At 45.3% G+C, this 23,790-nt stretch overlaps 1 protein-coding gene across 1 annotated transcript; it reads left to right on the top strand.

Annotated features, from left to right (window-relative positions):
• Positions 1 to 6,385: 6,385 nt before the first annotated feature.
• CASP14 (caspase 14) lies at positions 6,386 to 13,612 on the top strand. Its single transcript, XM_023229646.1, has 7 exons — positions 6,386 to 6,563; positions 9,440 to 9,512; positions 11,000 to 11,149; positions 11,252 to 11,477; positions 12,668 to 12,784; positions 12,940 to 13,043; positions 13,502 to 13,612. The coding sequence occupies exons 2-7, from the start codon at positions 9,486 to 9,488 to the stop codon at positions 13,610 to 13,612; spliced, it is 735 nt and encodes a 244-aa protein (XP_023085414.1). The 5' UTR covers positions 6,386 to 6,563; positions 9,440 to 9,485.
• The last annotated feature ends 10,178 nt before the right edge of the window (positions 13,613 to 23,790 follow it).

Genomic DNA, 23,790 nt, shown 5'->3' with positions numbered 1-23,790 from the left:
CTGCGTTCAGTGATGCCATGTTTGTAACCTGAAATCAGCTACAGCAAGAGTATATACACCATGGAAATTGGCAAACATTACAAATGAGGACATTTTTAGCTTTTTATTGTTTGGGAGGTTTTTTTGTTTTACTTTTTTTTGAACGGAGTTTTGCTTCCGTCACCCAGGCTGGAGTGCAGTGGTGCAATCTCAGCTCACTGCAACCTCTGCCTCCCAGGTTCAAGCAATTCTCCTGCCTCAGCCTCCCGAGTAGCTGGGATTACAGATGCCCACCCCTACACCCGGCACATTTCTTTATTTTTAGTAGAGATAGGGTTTCACCATGTTGGTCAGGTTGGTGTCGGACTCCTGACCTCCAATGATCCGCCCGCCTCGGCCTCCCAAAGTGCTGGGATTACAGATGTGAGCCACCATGCCCTGCCATCCTCTTTATGTTTTAATTGACACATAATAATTGTACACATTCATGGAGTACATAGTGATGTTTTGAGGCATATGACATACAGTAATCAGATCAGGGTAATTGACATGTCGATCATCTCAAACACTTATCATTTCTTTGTGTTGGGAGCTTACAATATCCTCCTTCTAGCTGTGTTGGGAGCATACAATATCCTCCTTCTAGCTGTGTGTAATATACTATTGTTTACTATAGTTACCCCACAGTGCTATAGGACACTAGAACTTATTCTTCCTAACTGCTGTATTTTTTGGCAGGGAGGTAGGGTGGGGGACAAAGGCAAGTAAAAACACCATAAAATGTTTCTACCATTTTGAAGTTACCTTTATCTTTTTTTTTTTCAATTTTTATTTTAAATTCGGTGGTACATGTGCATATTTGTTATATGTGTTTATTAGGTCATTTTTACACTCTATAAAGAAATACCCAAGATTGGGTAACTTATAAAGGAAAGAGGTTTAATTGACTCACAGTTCTGCATGGCTGGGGAGGCCTCAGGAAACTTACAATCATAGCAGAAGGGGAAGAAGCACGTCTTACATGGTAGCAGGAGAGAGAAGTGCAGAGCAAAGTGGGAAAAGCCCCTTATCAAACTATCAGATTTTGGCTGGGCATGGTGACTCATGTCTGTAATCCCAGCACTTTGGGAGGCCGAGGTGGGCTGACCACGAGGTCAGGAGATCAAGACCATCCTGGCTAACACGGTGAAATCCCATCTCTACTAAAAAAAATAAAAACAATTAGCCGAGTGTGGTGGCAGACACCTGTGGTCCCAACTACTCGGGAGGCTGAGGCAGGAGAATGGTGTGAACCTGGGAGGTGGAGCTTGCAGTGAGCCGAGATTGTGCCACTGTACTCCAGCCTGGGCGACAGAGCAAGACTCCATCTCAGGAAAAAAAAAAAAAAAAACATTAGATTTCATAATGACTTACTCACTATCACGAGAACAGCATGGGACAACTGCCCCCATGATCCAATCACCTCCCACGAGGTCCCTCCCCCAGTACCTGGGGATTACAATTCGGATTACAATTCAAGATGAGATTTGAGTAGGGACACAGAGCCAGACCATATCAGGGGCTGTACTACATGATGCTGAGGTTTGCTGTATGAATGATCCCATCACTCAAGTAGTGAGCATAGGACACAGTAGGTAGTTTTTCAACCCTCACCCCCTTTCCTGCCCCCCTCCCTCTAGTAGTCACCAGTGTCTATTGTTTGCATCTTTATGTCCATGAGTAGTCAATGTTTCACTCTCACTTATAAGAGAAAACATGTGGTATTTGCTTTTCTGTTCCTGCATTAATTTGCTTAGGATAATGGCCTCCAGCTGCATCCACGTTGCTGCAAAAGACATGATTTTGTTGTTTTCTTTTCTTTTCTTTTCTTTTCTTTTCTTTTCTTTTCTTTTGTAAGGCAGAGTATTGCTCTGTCACCCAGGCTGGAGTGCAGTGGCACGGTCTCACCTCACTGTAACCTCCATCTCCAGGGTTCAAGCAATTCTCCTGCCTCAGTCTCTCCAGTAGCTGGAATTACAGGCATGCACCACCACGCCCAGCTAATTGTATTTTCAGTAGAGCCGGGGTTTCACCATGTTGGCCAGGCTGTCAAACTCCTGACCTCAGGGGATCCGCCCACCTTGGGCCTCCCAAATTTCTGGGATTACAGGCGTGAGCCATGCACCTGGCCATGATTTTATTTTCTATGGCTGCATAGTATTCCATGGTATATACACATAACACGTTTCTTTATCCAATCCACTGTTGATGGGCACCTAGGTTGATTCCATGTTTTTGCTGTTGTGAACAGCACTAGCTGTGATTCTCTATCCTTTAACAAATCTCTCCCTATCCTCTCTTCCCCCTACCTTTCCCAGCCTTTAACATCCCCGTTCCACTTTTTCCTTTCACAAAATCAACTTACTTTTTTGGCTTCCACATACGAATGAGAACATGTGCTGTTTAACTTTCTGTTGATAGCTTATTTCACCTAACATAATGTCCTCCAGTTCCATCCATGTTACCACAAATGACAGGATTTCATTCTTTTTATGGCTGCATAGTGTTGGGGGATGTTGGTTTGTTGTGGTTTTTTGGCTTCATTTTGTCTTGTTTTCAGAGAGCCAAGTGTCAGGCATCTTCCAACACATCATTGCAAACACTTCGAGTCCCGACTGATTCTCCTAAGATTCAGCCTTCTTAACTGACCAGACCCTGTGAAACAATGAGATTTCAAGAAGGAAGAAGATAGCAAAAGCATGCTTTAGCTAAAACTTTGTCTTGAGGTAAGGACATGTTATGTCCAGTTTGATTTGGTGTTTCCCTGGGTTTTGTTTCTCTTTTAGTGAAAAGTGTGCACTTTTTATGCCATTGCAGAATTGATTCAATGGCTCCATTGAATTGTCAGTCACGTGGGTATGTTCACTTTGAAAAAAATTATCAAGCTGCACATTTAAAAGTTGTGCACTAGGATGGGTGTGGTGGCTCATGGCCGAGGGTGACGGATCACGAGGTCAGGAGTTTGAGACCGGCCTGACCAACATGGTGAAACCCCGTCTCTACTAAAAATACAAAAATTAGCCGGGTGTGGTGGTGCGTGCCTGTTATCCCAGCTACTCAGGAGGCTGAAGCAGAAGAATCACTTGAAACAGGGAGGTGGAGGTTGCAGTGAGCCAAGATCACGCCACTGCACTCTAGCCTGGGTGACAGAGTGAGACTCCATTTCAAACAAAAAAGAGTCATGCACTTTTCTTCACACAGGTTATTCTCAATAGTTGTTTAAAGAACACAAAAAATTGAGTTTGTTCCATATGTGCTAACATGGAAAGATGACCCAGACATATAATTCGGTGAACCAGGCAAGTAACAGGACAATTTTGTAGAATGAAACCACCTATGTAACTAACACTGTGAATGTGTCTAAGTCAATGAGGAAATAGCAACTGAAGGGAAATTGCTCAGGCTTGTGCCTGGGTTACCTGGAAGCAAAGGGAAGAATTGGAGGGATGAGAATGGGTCAGTTTTGCTTAAAAAAAAAAAAAATCTGTATTGCTTGAAAATTGCACTACTAGGAATGGAATTAAAACCCGCATCAGGTTAAGCATGGTGGCTCACGCCTGTAATCCCAGCACTTTGGGAGGCCCAGGCAGGTGGATCATTTTGAGCTCAGGAGTTTAAGACCAGCCTGGGCAACATGGCAAAACCCCGTTTCTACAAAACACACACAAAAAATTAGCCAGGCATAGTGGTGCATACCTGTAGTCCCAGCTACTGGGGAGGCTGAGGCTGGAGAATTGCTTGAGTCTGGGAAGCAAAGGTTGCAGTGAGTCGAGATCATGTCATTGCACTCCAGCCTGGGCAACTTAGTGAGACACTATCTCAAAAAAAAAAAAATCCACACAAAAACTTGTGCATAAATATGTATAACAGCGTCCTTCAAAGAGCCAAAAGCCTAAAACAATTCAAACGTCCCTCCACGGATGAATAAATAAACAAAATGAGGTATATCTGTACAATGGACTATTACTCAGCCAGAAAAAGGAATGGAGTACTAATATGTGCTACAATGTGGATGCTAACTTCCTCCTCCTTGAAATCGCATTACTTTATAGGGTCTGGTCAGCTAAGAAGGTTGGATATTAAGGGAAGGAATTGGAATGGGAGTGTCTGCAATGGTTTGCTGAAAGATATCTAATACTTGGCTCTCTAAAAACCAAAACAAAATGAAAGAGGAGACAACAAACCAACATCCCCCCAATACTGTTCTTGAAAACATCATCATGCTGAATGAAAGAAGCCGGACACAAAAATCACATAGTGTATGATTCTATTTCTGTGAAATATCCAGAACAGGGAAACCTACAGAGACAGAAAGTCAGCTAGTGGTTGCCTAAGGCTAGGATGTATGGAGAGATTGGGAGTGATAGCTAAAGGGTACTGGGATTCTTCTGGGGGGGGGGGTGATAAAAATGTTCTAAAATGAGCCACGTGTGGTGGCTCACACCTGTAATCTCACACTTTGGGAGGCCAAGTGGGAAGGATCCTTTGAGGCCAGAAGTTCGAGACCAGCCTGGGCAACATAGCAAGACTTTGTCTCTACAAAAATTATTAAGGACAAAACTAACCAGGCATGGTGGTGCACACCTGTAGTTCCAGCTGCCCAGGAGGCTGAGGCAGGAGGATCGCATGAGCCCAGGAGTTTTAAGCTGCAGTGAGCTGTGATCGCTCCACTGCACTCCAGCCTGGGTGACAGATCAAGATCTTGTCTCCAAAAAAAGAAAAAAAAAAGTTCCAAAATGAACTGTGGCAATGGTTGCATCACTGTGAATATACTAAAACCCATTGGATTGGACACTTTAGGTGGGTGAGTTGTATAATACGTAAATTATATTCATTTAAGCTGTTGCTATTGAACTAAGTTTGTTCTGCCTCTGTGTAGCAAGCCAATCACTGTAATGACAGATTGTGCAGAAGAGAAAGAGTTCATTCATGAGACAATTAAGCGAGGAGGTGGGAAAACAGGTCTCAAATCCTCCTCCCCAAAAATAGGGTTTGAGGGTACTTATGGAATAGAAAACAAGATGGTCTAAAGTACGGAGAAAGGTGGCTGGCAGGTAGAGAAGGTGAGGTAATCAGGATTTCTGAGCAAGCATGGTTGAGCTACATGGCTTTAGACAGGACATTTGTGCAGAAAATAGCATTTAGCATGATCTGAGGGTGGAGTTTACGGCCCTCTGATGTCAGCTACCCACACAGGTCCAGATGAAGGGTCAGTGATGTCCACTGGCTTAAACTAAACAAGAGCTGCCTCCTACCTAGTTCCTGAAAAATAACTTTTTAAGCACCCAATACTATAGTGACCCACGGTCAGAGATGTTATCTGTAAGGAAGCTAGTGGGAGTTTAGTTATGCATTATTTGGCTACGTGACTTGCGCTTTTAAGATCAACTACAAGTAAGCAATTAAAAGTAAGCAATTAAAAGCAAGTAAGCAATTAAAAGCAAGGTAGATTAAGTTTGGAGGGCTTAATCAGGTTCGCCTTTGGTTTCACTGTTAACATAAGTAAAATAAAATTAAATAAAATGACTGAAAAATAATAGAGGAGGAGGAAAAGAGGAATCAATGTGATGCATCAGTTAAGGTGACTGGGCAAGAACCTTTTAGGGATTATTTGTTTGTTTTTATATTTAAGATAGAGTCTTGCTCTGTCACTGAGGCTGGAGTGCAGAGGCACAATCTTAGCTCGCTGCAGCCTCAAACTCCTAGGCTCAAGCCAGCCTCCTACCTCAGCCTCCTGAGTAGCTAGGACTATAGGTGTATGCCATCTTTTTATTTTTTTATTTTTTTAGTGATAGGGTCTCACTATGCCCTGGCTGGTCTCAAACCCCTCACTTCAAGCGATCCTCTTGACTTGGCCTCCCAAAGCGCTGGGACTACAGACGTGAGCCACCACACCTCACCCCTTATGGGTTTGAATGCCAACTGGGCCAATTGCTGATCTTTGGGCAGTCATTTCACCTCTATGAGCCTCAGTTTCCCCCTGTGCAAAATGGGAGCAACGATACTGATCTCTCCAGACTCTTGAAGACTCGATGAGACAATAAGTAAGTGAAGCCAGTGTTATCTCCACAGTGGAAGGTGAGATGAACAAACTAGGCACAGTGATGATGATAATAACCAGATGAGCTGGCTATGAGATGGGGGTTGGGAGAGGTTGCGGTTGGGCTGGCACAGACCTCTGGGTAATTTTGACGCTCTGCCTAGGCCACCTTTGCCAGAGGGAGTCCACTCAGCCTTGTGATTACTCATCCCATTGACGTTGGCTCCATTTCCACACCACAGCTGTGCCAAGGGTGTGTCCTGAGGTTTCTTGAGTGATAGAAAACTCACTGGCAATAAAGGGCCAGATGATTGTGCCACCCAATTCATAGACCAGGCCTCTCAGGAGAAACCCCGGGAGATTCCACACTGTCAACCCCTTCTCCAAGATCAGCACGTGGGCCTGACTCCTCCTCGGTGCCCAGCTCTGTACTGGCAACTAGCAGAGTAGCAAGCTTGAACTTGGCCTTGAGGAACAGCTGCCTCTAGAGACAGTAAGTGATTTGGTGGATATTAGCCTCTCTCTCTCTCGCTCGCTCTCTCTCTCTATCTCTCCCTCTCTCTCTCTCTCTCACACACACACACACACACACATACACATACACATACACGCTCCCTCTCCCTTCATGAATTAATGCTCTGGCCAGTTTTGGCAGAATGGAAGAAATTTCCATCCATCCACTCTTTCTTTCATCTGTTCATTTCTTTCTTCTTTGTTTACTCAGCAAATTCTCTCCAACACCAACTCTGAGCTCCCTGTCACACTGTTTAGCTGTGATGGAGACACAGATAATGAAGTCGGGCTTTCAGTCCTGAAAACTGAACTGCCAGTTCAGCCATGAGAGTAAGAACCAAAAACACTGCTGTAATTCAAGTAGGAATGAGCAGAGCTGTGAGAGTACAGAGAAAGAAGAGGAAAGTTCCAGGAGGTCAAGAGGGATCATAAAATTTACCTGGGTTGCCATTGCTGTTATGCACCTAGAGCTCTCCCCAGGTCCTTTGCGGATGGGAAAATCGAGTCTCAGAGAGGAGACTGAGATGCCGAAGGGCACACAGCTGGGAAGGGACTGAGGCAGGATTTGGTTCTGATTTGTCTGGCTCCAAGGCTATGCTTCTTCCACTTCCTCCCTCACAATCTTTGGTTCCTCTTTCATCACAGCACTTGCTCTGTGTGTGTGTGTGTGTGACTGAGAGAGAGATATTTAATATTCATTTCTGTCACAGACTAGAAGGACAGAAGGTCGGGGAGCACGTCTGTCTTACTTAATGGATTCTAAGTGCATAACACATAATAGATACCCAGAAAATATTTGCTGGGTAGGTGGGTGGGTGGATGGATGGATGGATGAGTGGGTGGGTGGGTGGATGGGTAAGTAAACAGGTGGATGGATAGATGGAAGAGATTATGGATGAAGGAATGGATAAAGGGAGGGCTAGATGGAGGGATGGGTGGAAGACAGAATAGATGGAGGGATGGAAGAAAGAGAGAGAATGGATAAATAGATGGATGGATGGATGAATGAATGAGTGGGTGGGTGGATGGATAAGTGAATGGATGGGATGGGTGGAAGATAGAATAGATGGAAGGATTGAAGACAGAGAGAGATGATGGATGGATGGGTGGATGGATGGATGAGTGGGTGGTTGGATGGATAAGTGGATGGACAGATAGATGGATAGATGGATGGGTAGATATATGGGTCGATGGAAGAATGAATGGGTAGATGGGATAACTGATTAATAGACGGGTAGATGGACAGATGGATGAATAGATGTGTGAGTGGGTGGATGGATGGATGGATGAGTGGATAGATATGTAAGTGGAAAGATAAACTGGTGGATGGGTTGATGAATAAATTGATGGATGTAACATTGGATTGATGGATGACTAGATAGATGTGCGGATGGAAGGATGGGTGGATGGGATGACTGATTAATAGGTAAGTAGATGGACAGATGGTTGAATAGATGGATGGGTGAGTGGGTGAATGTATGGATAGAGGATGAATTAATGGATAGATGGCAGATGGATGGATGAATGAATTGATGGGTGACTGGACAGACAGATGGATAAAAAGATAGATGAGTGGATGGGTGATGGGGGAAGGCATAGCAGATATTATGCCACCCAAATTGTCAAAGAAGGATCTTGATAGGAAAAAAAAAAAGCATTCCCGGCCAGGTGCAGTGGCTCACGCGTGTAATCCCAGCACTTTGGGAGGCCGAGGTGGGCAGATCATGAGGTCCAGAGATCAAGATCATGCTGGCTAACACAGTGAAACCCCATCTCTACTAAAAATACAAAAAATTAGCCAGGCATAACACGGTGAAACCCCGTCTCTACTAAAAATACAAAAAAAAAAAATTAGCCGGGCGTGGTGGCAGGCGCCTCTAGTCCCAGTGACTCGGGAGGCTGAGGCAGGTGAATGGCGTGAACCTGGGAGGTGGAGCTTGCAGTGAGCTGAGATGGCACCACTGCACTCCAGCCTGGGTGGCAGAGCAAGACTCTGTCTCAAAAAAAAAAATTAGCCAGGCGTGGTGGTGCATGCCTGTAGTCCCAGCTACTCAGGAGGCTGAGGTAGGAGAATTGTTTGAACCCTGGAGGCAGAGATTGCAGTGAGCTGAGATCATGCCACTACACTCCAGCCTGGGTGACACAGACTCCGTCTCAAAAAGAAAGAAAGAAAGAAAAGACAAAAAAAAAGCATTCCCTACTGAGGAGAAAGTGTAGGAAAAGGCAAAGAGATGGGGAAATGCCAAGAGTATGACAAAAGTCTGTCTGTGCAGCCAGAGAACAGAACAGGACTCGGAGATGAGAATGGAGAACGTGGACAGACATTCAGACTCAAGGAAGAGCGAGGGAGGTGGATTGACTCCTTCATATTGGAAACACAGTGAGATAATATGAAAGTTGCATTCCCCACTTTGATGACATTCTCCTTTTAAACGCTTCTCCAAGGCATCTCCGCGAGATGGCTTCCCCAGCCCGTCATCTCGTGGGTAGAAGAGGGAAACACACGGGCCACTTGCCCTGCTCCTCATTCCAGGGCTTTCAGGGGGAAGTTTGGTCCATCACAAGTTGGTGAATGACCCAAGGGAGACATAGGAAGTTTTCTGGTGGGTTTGGGGGGCGGGATTGTGGGGTAGGCCCAGCAGTTCTGAAGAAGACATCCAGAAATGAAAGACATCATGAAATTGTCATTCTAGGGGCGATATATTACTACTTCATGGATTATCATCTATTGCCCAGATCTGTCCACGGACCATATCTCCAACACTGGAGTGCTATTTAGTCTCAAAAATCCAGATGCATAAGAGTTTGTCCCCTGAGCCCTTCGACCTCCCTTTAGAAACCTTTAACCTATCTTCTCTTGACCCCCAGGATCAGACAAGGGTGCTGAGAGCCGGGGCTCACAACCAAAGGAGAAATGAGCAATCTGCGGTCTTCGGAGGAGGTAGGCTGGGTGCAGGTTGAGGGGAGGGTGATCATATGAGGAGAAGGAAGGTGAAGATCTTAATGTTTTGGAAAGAGTGGAGGGAGTGGAAAAATCCTGACCTGAACTCAGAGCTAGGAAGTACTTTGTAGTTAATCAAACAGCAAAAAAGGACTCAGAGATGGAACCCAAGTTGGGTTGGGGGCTGGGGGCAGTCAAACACAGCTACATCTGTCGCCAAAGATCAAGTTCTTCTCAACACATTAAAGGTTCTGAGAAGTCCTGCAATAAACAATTTTATGTTGGATTTTTTTTTTTTTTTTTTTTTTTTTTGAGACAGAGTCTCACTGTGTCACCCAGGCTGGAGTGCAGTGGTGCATCTCGGCTCATTGCAAGCTCTGCCTCCTGGGTTCACGCCATTCTCCTGCCTCAGCCTCCCAAGTAGCTGGGACTACAGGCGCCCACCACCATGCCTGGCTAACTTTTTGTGTTTTTAGTAGAGACGGGGTTTCACAGTGTTAGCCAGGATGGTCTCGATCTCCTGACCTCATGATCTGCCCACCTTGGCCTCCCAAAGTACTTATGTTGATGTTTTAAAAGATGAAGTTCTTATCACCGTGGTCCTCAGTACCCTGCTTCTGTTCTGAAAAGAAATGTTGACCCCCAATATTCTTCTTCCTCAGATGGGATCTCAGTATTAGCTTCCGAAACTCTGAGACCTCTGCAAGTGAGGAAGTAATAGAGGAATGTGCAGAACACTCTTGGGGAGGATGAGGAGACTTGCAAAGCCACAAAATACCACAACTGGAAGGGATCTTCAAAATCACACACATACTCATTGTCTGTATTTGGAAACTGAGGCTCAGATGGGGGCAGTTGACTTCCCCCAAGTTCATACCAAGCTAGAACAGAGCTGGACCCCAGGTTGGGTTGCTGTATTTGGGAACTAAAACTAAAGGACACCCAACTCAATTTGAATTTCACATCGACAACAAATAATTGTGTAGTATAAGTATATCCCATGCAATATTTGGGATATACTTATACTAAAAAGGTACTTGGTTTTTATTTGAAATTTAAATGTACCTGAGCATTTTGTATTATATCTGGCAACCCTAAGTCCAAGCCTCTCTTGTTTTGTTTGTTCGTTTTTGAGACAGGGTCTCACTTGTTGCCCAGGCTAGAATGCAGTGGCAAGATCATGGCTCACTGCAGCCTCAACCTTCCAGGCTCCAGCAATCATCCCACTTCAGCCTCCAAGATAGCTGGGACCACAGGCGCACAGCAGCACATCCAGCTAATTTTTTCATTTTTTTGTAGAGACAGAGTCTCACTACGTTGCCCAGGCTGATCTTGAACTCCTGGGCTCGAGCAATCCTCCCGCCTCAGCCTCCCAAAGTGCTGAGATCACAGGCATAAGCCACCACACCCAGCCTGCATGCCTCTTTTGACTACATCTGCTTCTCCTCAAACCTCCCCATGCTGATTTTTGTCATCTCTTGGTCCAGGAGAAATATGATATGTCAGGTGCCCGCCTGGCCCTAACACTGTGTGTCACCAAAGCCCGGGAAGGTTCCGAAGAAGACCTGGATGCTCTGGAATACATGTTTCGGCAGCTGAGATTCGAAAGCACCATGAAGAGAGACCCCACTGCCCAGGTATTGGGGTGCCTACTCCAGGCCTGGTTGGGGGGAAAGGTACTAGGTCGGATGTGTGGGCTATGGGGACCCAGCTGAGTCTGGTTCTTCCTCTTACTCCAGCAATTCCAGGAAGAGCTGGAAAAATTCCAGCAGGCCATCGATTCCCGGGAAGATCCCATCAGTTGTGCCTTCGTGGTACTCATGGCTCACGGGAGGGAAGGCTTCCTCAAGGGAGAAGATGGGGAGATGGTCAAGCTGGAGAATCTCTTCGAGGCCCTGAACAACAAGAACTGCCAGGCCCTGCGAGCCAAGCCCAAGGTGTACATCATACAGGCCTGTCGAGGAGGTGGGGACAGATCCAAGAGCACAGAGTCTCTGGTTTGTTGTTTCTGTTTTGTTTTTTGAGACAGCACCCAGGCTGGAGTGCAGTGGTGCAATCTCAACTCACTGCAATCTCCATCTCCCAGGCTCCAGCCATCCTCTTGCCTCAGCCTCCTGAATAGCTGGGACTACAGGCTCCGGCCATTATGTCAGGCTAATTTTTGTAGACAGGGTCTCATTATGTTGCCCAGACTGGTCTCAAACTCCTGAGCTCAAGCAATCCTCCTGCCTCAGCCTCCCACCATGCCCAACCAAGTCTGTGTTTTTATCCAAGCCAGTCCCAGATCCAAAGCCCCAGCTGAAGCCAGGCACCATGGCTCATGCCTGTAATTCCAGTACTTTGGGAGGCCCAGACAGGAAGATTTTTTGAAGCCAGAAGATCAGGACTGGCTTCTGGGCAATGTAGCAAGAACCCAGCTCTACAAAAAATTTTTAAAATTAGCCAAGGGCATGGTGGCATGGGCCTGTGATCCTAGCTACTCAGGAGGCTGAGGTAGGAGGATCACTTGAGCCCAGGAGTGAGAGGCTGCAGTGAGCTATGAGTACACTACTATACTCCAGTCTGGGCAACAAAGCAAGCCCCTGTCTCTAAAAAGTTAAATTAAATTAAAAAGCCCCACTGCACATGGCACACCACCACCAGACCATCTTTTTTTTTTTTTTTTTTTTTTTTGACAGAGTCTTGCTCTGTTGCCCAGGCTGGAGTGCAATGGCACGATCTTGGCTCACTACAACCTCCACCTCCTGGGTTCAAGCAATTCTTCTGCTTCAGCCTCCCAAGTAGCTGGGATTACAGGCACATGCCACCAGGCCCGGCTAATTTTTGTATTTTTAGTAGAGATGGGATTTTGCCATGTTAGTCAGGCTGGTCTCAAACTCCTGACCTCAGGAGCCTCCCAAAGTGCTGGGATTACAGGCGTGAGCCACCATACCTGGCCCTTACCTTTCTTTTTAAGAGGCGACATGTCACTCTGTCACCCAGGCTAGAGTGTAGTGGTGCAATCATGGCTCACTGCAGCCTCAGACTCCCAGGTTCAAGTGATCCGCCTGCCTCAGCCTCCCAAAACGCTGGGAGTACAGGTGTGAGCCACTCTGCCCGGCCCCTTTCCTTACCTTTCTCTCGGACTTTGCCTCGTCCTCTTCTTGTTGTTTCAGAACAAAAGGACCCTGGTGAAACAGTAGGTGGAGATGAGATTGTGATGGTCACCAAAGACAGCCCCCAAACCATCCCAACGTACACAGATGCCCTGCACATCTACTCCACGGTGGAGGGTATGAGCGCCCAGCTGGCCCAGGGCTCCCTCTGCTATTCCCCGTCACCTGCCACTCCCGACCCCTGAACCTCTCCTCCAGGACCCACCCCCTTCCAGGATCCCCTCTACCTACCCTCTGAAGCTCCCCCGAACTCACGTCTCTGGAATTCCCAGGATACATCGCCTACCGACATGATCAGAAAGGCTCGTGCTTTATCCAGACCCTGGTGGATGTGTTCACGAAGGGGAAAGGACATATCTTGGAGCTTCTGACAGAGGTGAGTTGACACAAGGTAGCTGGGACCACCACCCAGGACAAGTAGGGTGCAGGCAGAGGAGGCCAAGCCTCCTCCTAACTCCTCTCCATTTCCCTCAGCCCCAAATCCAACCCAGATCTCAATACAGAAACTAAGATGCCCACTTTCCAACAACTTTCCCAAATGCAGGGACTCTTAAAACCCATAGTATGTGAGATACATTTCTATAAACAACCCCCCCTTGGATATAAACAATGTTTGGGAACACTGTTTTCTTTTAATGTTTATATGTTTTTATTGCAAATTAGAAAAAAAAAAAAAACCGCCCAGCCAAGGATTCCATACAAACTATGGTATAGGAGGAGACCATAAAGGTCTCTCATCTTAGGACAAGAATACCCACCTGCCCCGTTCCCTAACCCTCCCCCCATAAGTCCATGACACTGAGTCCTCCAAGCTCAGCATACCTGTTGCTACAGGTGACCCGGCGGATGGCAGAAGCAGAGATGGTTCAGGAAGGACAAGCAAAGAAAACGAACCCTGAAATCCAAAGCACCCTCCGGAAACGGCTGTATCTGCAGGAGAAGTAGAAAGACAGGGAGGAGCTTTCCTTCCAGCACTCTGTCTGTCTCACAGAAATTTAGAGGCAGCTCTTACCACTCCCTAAAATCTTCTCTTCCCAAGGCTAAATGGCACCCAGTTTCTTTTTCATCACACCCCTCATGCAGGTCCCCCTGTCCTTCTTAGAGCAAGCCAGCCAGAACTTAGCACAAGGCCTAGTGGTAACATTAACATCACCTCCCTCAGGCTGGACTTTCTATCTTTATTAATGCAACCTAAGAGACCTAAGAGTGCATTCACTTATCCCACTTTCTGTTCCTGGGGTCTTCTTTCTTCCTCCCAAAGCAGAAACTGGATAGAGCTGAAGATTTTCCACAGACAAACCAATGCCCACTCAATCCCTCCTACCCCAGTCCAACCTCTGCTGGCTCCTGCATCTCACTTGGAGATAAAACCTCCTCCTGAGGCCAATGCATTCCCAACTCCAGTTCCCTCCTTTACCCTGGAGAATTAGTAAGGCAGGAACCATCCTTTCTGTCCAAAACCATTCCTCCTTGGCTAGCAAGTTGGTGTCCTAACTCCACTCTCTTCCTAGCTCATGGCCTCTCTAGATAACGAAGTTGTCTCGGCCTTTCTGGATCTCTTCCTCCTAACACCCCTCCCCCTGAAACCCTGGATTCTGCCCTCTCTCCAATAAAATCCACCCATTCAACTATTCTTGCATTCAACTACTCTGAATGAGAGCGTGTCGGAGCTATGGCAAATTCCCTGTTGTCACCTTGCTATTTTGCAGACAGCATTATATTTAACCTCTCCTAAACACAGAGGCTAAAAAGTTTGTCAAATGCGGCCAGGCGCGGTGGCTCAAGCCTGTAATCCCAGCACTTTGGGAGGCCGAGACGGGCGGATCACGAGGTCAGGAGATCGAGACCATCCTGGCGAACACGGTGAAACCCCGTCTCTACTAAAAAATACAAAAAATTAGCTGGGCGAGGTGGCGGGCGCCTGTAGTCCCAGCTACTCTGGAGGCTGAGGCAGGAGAATGGCGTGAACCCGGGAGGCGGAGCTTGCAGTGAGCTGAGATCTGGCCACAGCACTCCAGCCTGGGCAGCAGAGCGAGACTCCGTCTCAAAAAAAAAAAAAAGTTTGTCAAATGCAATACAGTAAGACAGAGGCAAGGACAAGGTTTGACTTCCAGCCCAGCCTCCTTTCCACAACCTGCTAAGTCTTGATCCATCGGAAAACTTTTCTAATTAGTGAAGATGTCTAATAAAAATTTTCCCTACCTCCAAGGTAGGAGCTTTCTGGAAGTTTCTAGGAATTCTCAATAACCACCAGCCAAGGTTACCTCTAGGTAACCTTGCAGCACCAGGCTGGAAGTCAGATCGGCTTCACTGTCCTCCAGCTCTATAACCTGTATCTCCCCATCCCCAGCTTTGACCTTTCCTGCTCAAATAACCTATGGGTACATCCAGCATCACTGAAAACTCAGGGCTAAAGTTGAACCTTTTCTTCCTGGTTACTCCTTCAAGCATTCCCTGGTATCCTCAACCTCAGATCCCAGGTTCAGATTTCTGCAGTTAATCTATGACCCCTCTCTTTTTGCATCCTTCATATGCCACCAGACACCATGACCAGTCCAGCTTGATTTTCAAACAACTTTCATGTTGGTCTTCTCTTCCCTGATGTGTTACTGTGCAGGCTCAAGTCCTCATCTTCTCATATCTGCATCTTTGCAACCAACTTCCTCCCTTGCCTCTCTGCTTTTCCATCTCACTTTTCATGTGTCCTCCATACCATCTATAACAGTCATCTCCCTGGAACACTCAAGAAGATACAATATACCCTATTATTTAAAGACCAGGGTACTGGACTCAGTGTCTCACACCTGTAATCCCAACTTTGAGACTCTGAAGTGGGAGGATCACTTGAGGCCAGGATTTAAGAGACCAGCCTGGGCAACACAGCAAGACCCCATCTCTAAAAAAAATAATAATAATAATAATTAGCTGACTATGGTGCCACATGCCTGTAGTCCCAGCTACTCTGGAGGCTGAGGTGGGAGGATCACTTGAGCCCAGGAGTTTGAGGCTGCAAGGAGCTATGATCATGCCGCTGCATCCCAGCTCTAGGTGAGAGAGTGAGATCTGGTCTCCAAAATAAATAAATCAATCAAATAAAGACCAAAGTCAAACCACACATCAGGATCCCTCACACCCTTCCAATTTTGCCATCTACCAGCACTTAGCTAAACTCATCTCCCATCTCTTCCACCATGACTTCACTTTTTCAACAAGGCTAATGTCCTCTTACTCACCCTTGCCTCTAAGCCTTTACTATCACCATTTCCCCCAAACTGGAGGGCCCTCTCTCTTTCTTTACCCCTCTTCCACTACCTCCCACCCCTACTTTTTCCAGAAAGCCATTTCCTCTCTTTTTTCTGATTGGTCCTGCCCTCTCACCCAGGATTATATGCTGGAAATGACCACTTCTGGAGGGCAAGGAACAAGCCCTTGATCTGCATAATGAGTGTTCAATAAATAGTGGTCAAACTTTCAAAGAAAGTGTTGAAATCTTTGTTCTGCGCTGAAACCATGAGGCTGATACGAAAGGAGCTATGGATTTACTTTCTTTTTTCCCAGCGGCCGGCTTCCTCCCAGGTGTGTCTATCATGAATGGAGAATCAGAAGCTTCATCCTGTGTCTACTTTCCTTTTTTTTTCTTTAAGAGACGAGATCTTGCTCTGCCACCCAGGCTGGAATACAGTGGCACCATCATAGCGCACTGCACCCTCTACCTCCTGGGCTCAAGCAATCTTCCCACCTCAGCCTCTCATGTAGCTGGGACTACAGGTGCGCACCACCACACCTGGCTAATTTTCTTATTTTTTTGTAGAGATAGGGTCTCGCTATGTTGCTGAGGCTGGTCTCACGCTCCTAGTCTCAAGCAATCCTCTTGCCTTGGCCTCCCAAAGTGGTGAGATTACAGATGCGACCCACCACACCAAGCTCCTGTCCCTTTCATAAAAACAGACGTGTTGGGAATTTGCAAAGTTACAGGTCACATTTTCATGCTGAATGACTATCTTTTACATAATTGTTCCACCTCCAGAATGTTTCCAAGGAAGTATGCGGACACAGAAATGTCGCTTTTCAGAACTATAAGGGACATTGGAGGTGGACTAGTTACAGCATCAAAGACATTTAGCAAGTGTGCCACTTTTCTCTAGCCTAGTGCCCATGGTAGACATGACTAATCAATCACATCTATTTTTCCTAATGAAATCAAGTGTAACCTCAAAGCCTTTTTCCTCTGAGCACTCGGGTAGCTGACACCTGTCTATTGGCATGAGTACATCATTCCTGATCCATCTGAACCTCCACCTTAGGGAGTAAATTGTCTATGGTCATCTTATGTGGTACACCCAGGGATCTAGCCATGGCTGTAACTGGGGCTTTATCCATGGAAATGGCAAACCAAGTGGCCAACGCAGAGGTGGGTTTGAAGGGCCATGAGATCTGGGGAGATGCATGCACTGAGTTCTACACATTCACTTATGTGCCAACCTGCGATCCAAACACCAATGATTCTGGGAGTCTCCGAATATGAGGGTCAGAAAACTGTGTCTCACTCACCTGATCCAGCCTGCAGTTTGTTTTTATCAACAAAGCTTTGCTGGCACACAGGAATGTTTATTCACTTACATACTGGCTACGGCTGCCTAGGTCGAGTAGTTAGAACAGACAACATATGGCCCACAAAGCTGAAATTATTTACTATTTGGCCCCTTACAGAGAAGGTTTGACAACCCCTACCCTAATATCTTTCCAAAAATTTTAGTTTTGTTATCAATACTAATTTTGATGTCAATGAGATATCACCTCAAACCTGTTGGGATGGCTATTATCAAAAAGGTAGGAGATAAGCGCTGGTGAGGGTGTGAAGAAAAGGGAACCATTGTTGGTGGAAAATAGAACGGTGCAGCTGTTGTGGAAAACAGTATGGAGATTCCTAAAGAAATTAAAAACAGGTTGGGCACAGTGGCTCATGCCTGTAATCCCAGCACTTAGGGAGTCTGAGGCGGGCAGATCACTTGAGGGCGGGAGTTCAAGACCAGCCTGGCCAACATGGTGAAACCCCATCTCTACTAAAAATACAAAAATTAGCCAGGTGTGGTGGTGGGTGCTTGTAATCCCAGCTACTTGGGAGGCTGAGGCAGAAAAATTGCTTGAACCTGGGAGATGGAGGTTGCAGTCAGCTGAGATCGTTCCACTGCACTCCAGCCTGGGAGACAGAGCGAGACTCTGTCTCAAAAAAAAAAAAAAAAAAAAAGGAAGAAAAGAAAAGAAAGAAAAAAGAAATTAAAAACAGAACTACCAGATAATCAAGTAATCCCACTCCTAGGTATATATGCAAAATAAAGGAAATCAATATATCAAAGAGATATCAGCATTGCCATGTTAATTGCAGCACTATTCACAATAGCCAAGATACAGAATCAACCTAAGTGTCCATCAACAGATGAATGGATAAAGAAACTATGGTATATATGCACAATAGAATACTATTCAGCCATAATAAAGAACAAAATCGTGTCATTTGCAGCAACATGGATGAGCTTGGATGACATTATATTAAGTAAAATAAGCCAGGCACAGAAAGACAAACATCACATGATCTCACTCACTATGTGGAAGTTAAAAAAGTAGATCTGGTGAAGACAGAGACTGAATGGTAATTACCAGAGGCAGGGAAGGGAAGCAGGGAGAAGACGTGAAGAGAAATGGGCTACTGGGTACAAAAGTACAGTTAGGTAGGATGAATAAGTTCTTGTATTCGAGAGCACAGTGGGGAAACTATCATTAACAGTAATTATTTGTGTATTTCAAAATAGCAAGAGGAGAAGAATAACAGTGTTCCCAACACAAGGAAAAGATAAATGTTTAAGGTGATGGATATATAACTACCCTAATTTGATCATTACCCCAAAAATCTGTACAACTATATCTTAAAAAACAGAACTGTCCAGGCATGGTGACTCATACCTGTACTCTCAGCACTTTGGGAAGCCAAGGCAGGACAACCACTTGAGCCCAGGAGTTTTAAACCAGCCTGGGCAACATAGTGAGGCTTTGTCTCTACTAAAAAATTTTTTTAGATTAACTAGGTGCGGTGGCATGTGCCTGTAGTCCTAGCTACTTGGGAGGCTGAGGCGGGAGGATCGCTTGAGCCCAGGAAGTCGAGAACGCAGTGAACCAAGATTGCACCTCTGCGCACCAGCCTGGGTGACAGAGCAAGATCCTGTCTCAAAAAAAAACAAAAACAAAAACAGACCACCATATGACCCAGCAATTAGACGTTTTGAATATATATCTAAAGGAAATGAAATTAGGATCTAGTAAAGATATCTGCACTTCCATGGTCATTGAAGCATTATTCACAATAGCCAAAATGTGAAAAAATTGAAGTGTCCATCTACGGATGAATGAATAAGGAAAACACTGTGCATGTGTGTGTGTGTGAGAGAGAGAGAATGTGTGTGTGTGCACCCGCGCGCACACAATGGAATGTTATTCAGCTTTAAAATAAATAAATAAAGGAGATTCTGCCATTTGCCACCACATAGATGAACCTGAAGTATGCTATGGTAGGTGGAATAAGCCAGCATTGAAATCCACCGTTGTATTAGTCTGTTCTCGCATTGCTATAAATACTTGAGTCTGGGTAATGTTTAAAGAAAAAAGGTTTAGGCCAGGCGCGGTGGCTCACTCCGGTAATCCTAGCACTTTGCGAGGCCAAGGTGGGTGGATCACTTGAGGTCAGGAGTTCAAAACCAGCCTGGCCAACACGGTGAAACCCTGTCTCTACTACAAATACAAAAAAATTAGCCGGGCGTGGTGGCACTTGCCTGTAATCCCAACTACTGGGGAGGCTGAGATGGGAGAATCGCTTAAACCTGGGAGGGAGAGGTTGCAGCAAGCTGAGATCGCACCACTGCATTCTAGCCTGGGCGACAGAGCAAGACTCAGTCTCAAAAAGAAAAAAGGTTTAATTGGCTCAGGGTTCCACAGGCTGTACAAAAAGCATGGCTGGGGAGATCTCAGGAAATTCACCATCATGGTGGAAGGCGAAGGGAAAGCTGACACGCCTTACTTGGCTGGGGCAGGAAGACGGGAGGTGGGGAGGAGCTACACACTTTTAAAGAACCAGATCTCGTGATAACACACTCGATAGCGCAAGAACCGCACCAAAGGAGAAATCTGCCCACGTGACCCAATCACCCTCCCTCCAGATCCCACCTCCAACACTGGGGATTACAATCGGACATGAGATTGAGCAGAGACAGACCCAAACCATGTCAATGGCTTTGTTCTTCAAGACCTCCGACTAAAGGTTTTCCCCAATTATTAAGCAAGGATGTGTAGGTTTCGCCTGGAAGTTTCATATTCAGCATTAGGAACTGATCTAGGCTTTGTAGGACCTGTACAATTGAGCAGAAAAGTCCCTCTTTAAGAAAAGGACAAACAACAATGCAGAATTTGTACAGCCACATAAGCAGATTGTCAGGGTCTCTCCTCAGACCATGGAGAGGCCCATAAAAGTGGGAATCCTGTAGCTTTTGCCACATCAGCTCCAAGACAAGTGCAGCTTTGTTTATCTGTTCTGCAAAACACTCTCCCATAGCAGCAGAAACAGTTGTTTTAAAATGCAGATCTGAGCTGGGTATGATGGTGCGTGCCTGCAAGTTCCAGCTACTTGGGCTACTTGGGAGGTTGAGGCGGGAGGATCACTTGAGCCCAGGAAGTTGAGACTGCAGTGAGCTATGATTGTGCATTGCAGCCTGAGCAACAGAACTATCTCTAAAAGAATAACAATAATAAATGATAAATGTGAAATAAATCTTTGAAAATGCAAATATGACCTGCTGTGCATCTTCTTAAAATCTTTGTGACCTCCCACAGCCCTTTGGATAAGGAAAAAAGTCTTAACTTGTAGATCCCTACATCTTCTTATCTCTACTCCTTCAGTCTTTCTGAAGTCACTTTGGATTTCTTTCTTTCCCGAAATAGGCTATTTCCTGTCTCAGTTACCTCTGCTTAGATCACTCCTCCAAACCACCTTGTTATCGTTTATATTGTAGCTCAAATACATACAAGGGAAGTCTTCTTGTCCATCACCTCAGACAAGACCCAAGTTTAAAGTTCTTTGTACATTTTTTCTCCAAACCACAAATCACACTTTAAAATTATGTCTTTGGTGATGTGATTATTTATTCAAAATCTGACTCTTCCACTTGATGGATCCAAGACTAAACATCAATTATCATAAGTCAGTGAGCTTTGGGGATCATATGTTACTGCAGCATAACCTAATCTGTGCTGACTGATACATGAGGCCAGCCAGGTTAAAACAGCACATTGGAACGAATGACACTGAGGTTCCTACCAGCTACCTAGGAAATATACAGAATCCATGAGATAAAAACAAATCCACTTCCTTTACCTATAAGCAGTTTCTATTTAATCATGTTCAAATTTTATTCACTAATAAGGATGAATAAGCAATTTCCAAGGGTTCCAAATTTCAGCCTCCAGTTCAGCAGGAGACACAAGAAAAGGGAAGGCAGTTCTAACTTTGAGAATTTGGAACATGAACTGGTTCACCTTCATTCTGATTGGTCGGGTTATTTGGGAATAAAATATTTCGGCTGTTTGGGAAGTTGCTCTTGCAGATGATCAATTATAAGAATGAGGTCACCTTCACCCTGGCCAGTTCAGTAAGTCAATCACCCTATTGCTATGTATGCTCACCCACAGTCCACACCCATGGCCTCAAGGCGGTCTCCATACACCCAGTTGGCTTGCTGTTAGCTTCTGATAGTACAAGGCACAAGAGAGACAGAGGAAATGGGAAGAGGGCAAAAAAAGAGGATTCTTCCTCTTTGAGTTGCTGGTAGCATCACATCATTCAAGTTTCCAACTTTTTTTGCCCCACACACAAAACCAGCATCATTGTACCCCCCTGAAATATACATGCATCAGCTGGCCAGCAGCCCCATCTCACATATATGCACAGATATGCCCATGGCACTGACTTCTTCCTTCTCTAAGATTCTAGAGTCTGATAACCTCAACTCTTCCCAGTGTTTCCCAGGCCTCAGCTTGTCAACTGACTCCACAGGAATTATTTCTGGGTAAACACTAGTGTTAACCAGGTCCTCATTAACTAGTCTTGCCTTCTTGCTTTTCTGGTCCTTCACTACCTATTTAATTAATTCCCATGTTAAATTATTTCTTTTAAAAGACATCAGCAGATGATTGGGTAATGAAAATATGGTATATATACAGAATGGACTATGATTCAGCCATAAAAAAAAGAGTGAAATCATGTCTTTTGCAGCAACATGGATGGAACTGGAGGGCATTGTTTTAAGTGAAACAACTCAGAAAGTCAAATAGCACATGTGTATTAGTCTGTTCTCATGCTGCTAATAAAGACATACCCAAGACTGGGTAATTTATAAAGAAAAGAGGTTTGATGGACTCACAGTTCCACATGGCTCGAGAGGCCTCACAATCATGGTGGAAGGCGAAGAAGGGAGCAAAGGCACATCTTACATGGTGGCAGGCAAGAGAGTGTGTGCAGGGAAACCGCCCTTTATAAAACCATCAGATATCATGAGACTTATTCACTATCACAAGAACAGCATGAGAGTAACTGACCCCACGATTCAATTACCCCCCACTGGGTCTCTCCCATGACATATGGGGATTGTGGGAACTACAATTCAAGATGAGATCTACAATTCAAGATGAGATTTGAGTGGGGACACAGCCAAACCATATCAACATGTTCTCATTTATAAGTGGGAGCCCAATAATGTGTAGACAAGGACATAGAGTGTGGAATTATAGACACTGGAGAGGCAGAAGGGTAAGAGAGTACGAGGAGGTGGAGGATAAGAAATTACTTTGGGAGGGATAGCATTAGGAGATATACTTAATGTAAATGATGAGTTAATGAGTACAGCACACCAACATGGCGCATGTATACATATGTAACAAACCTGCACATTGTGTACGTGTACCCTAGAACTTAAAATATAACAATAAATAAACAAATAAATAAATAAATAACTGTATGGGTACAAAGTACATTATTTGGGTGACAATTATGCTAAAAGCCCAGACTTCACCACTTGGCAACATATCCATGTAACGAAACTGGCCTTGTACTTCTTAAATTTATGCTTTTTTTTTTTTTTTTTTTTAAGACGGAGCCTTGCTCTGTCACCAGGCTGGAGTGCAGTGGCACGATCTTGGCTTACTACAATCTCCACCTCCTGGGTTCAAGCAATTCCCCTGCCTCAGCCTCCCAAGTAGCTGGGATTACAGGCACCCACCACCATGCCTGACTAATTTTTTGTATTTTAGTAGAGAAGGGGTTTCGCCATCTTGGCCAGGATGCTCTCGATCTCCTGACCTCGTGATCCACTGGCCTCAGCCTCCCAAAGTGCTGGGATTACAGGTGTGAGTCACTGCGCCCAGCCCTATGCAACATTTTTTCAATGATAGCTTCTGGAAAATGTCATCTATAAGAAACTACAAGTAGAAAACAAATAAATGATAGAATGTGAGATTTCAGTGCCTACATTCCGTAAGTCCAGTAAATAATAAATATTAACATACAGGTCAGGTGTGGCGGCTCACATCTCTAACCCCAGCACTTTGGGGGCCGAGGTGGGCAGATAGCTTGAGCTCAGGAATTTGAGACTGCTTGGGCAACATGGTGAAACCCCATATCTACTAAAAATGCAAAAACAAATAGCAGGGCATGGTGGTGCATGCCTGTAGCCCCAGCTACTACGGAACCTGAGGTGGGAGGATCACCTTGATCCTGGGAGGTAGAGGTCACAGGGAGCCTAGACAGCACTACTGCACTCCAGTCTGGGTGACAGAGTGAGACCCTGTCTCAAAAAATAAATAATTAATTAACATACAAACAAAAATTCTCTCTCTTAAAATATCTTCAGTCCTCCCACACCACGGATAAACCTGGAAAACATGATGTTAAGTTAAATAAGCCAGAGACAAAGCACAAATATTGTACGATTCCCCTTTAGAAGGTACCCAGAATAGGCAAGTTTATAGAGGTGGAAAGTCGATTAGAAGTTTTCAAGAGCTGGAGATAAGGAGGAACAGGGAGT

This window comes from Piliocolobus tephrosceles, chromosome 21 (assembly GCF_002776525.5).
Source record: "Piliocolobus tephrosceles isolate RC106 chromosome 21, ASM277652v3, whole genome shotgun sequence".
Classification (NCBI taxonomy): Eukaryota; Metazoa; Chordata; class Mammalia; order Primates; family Cercopithecidae; genus Piliocolobus; species Piliocolobus tephrosceles.
This window is presented reverse-complemented; position numbering and strand designations above follow the sequence as displayed.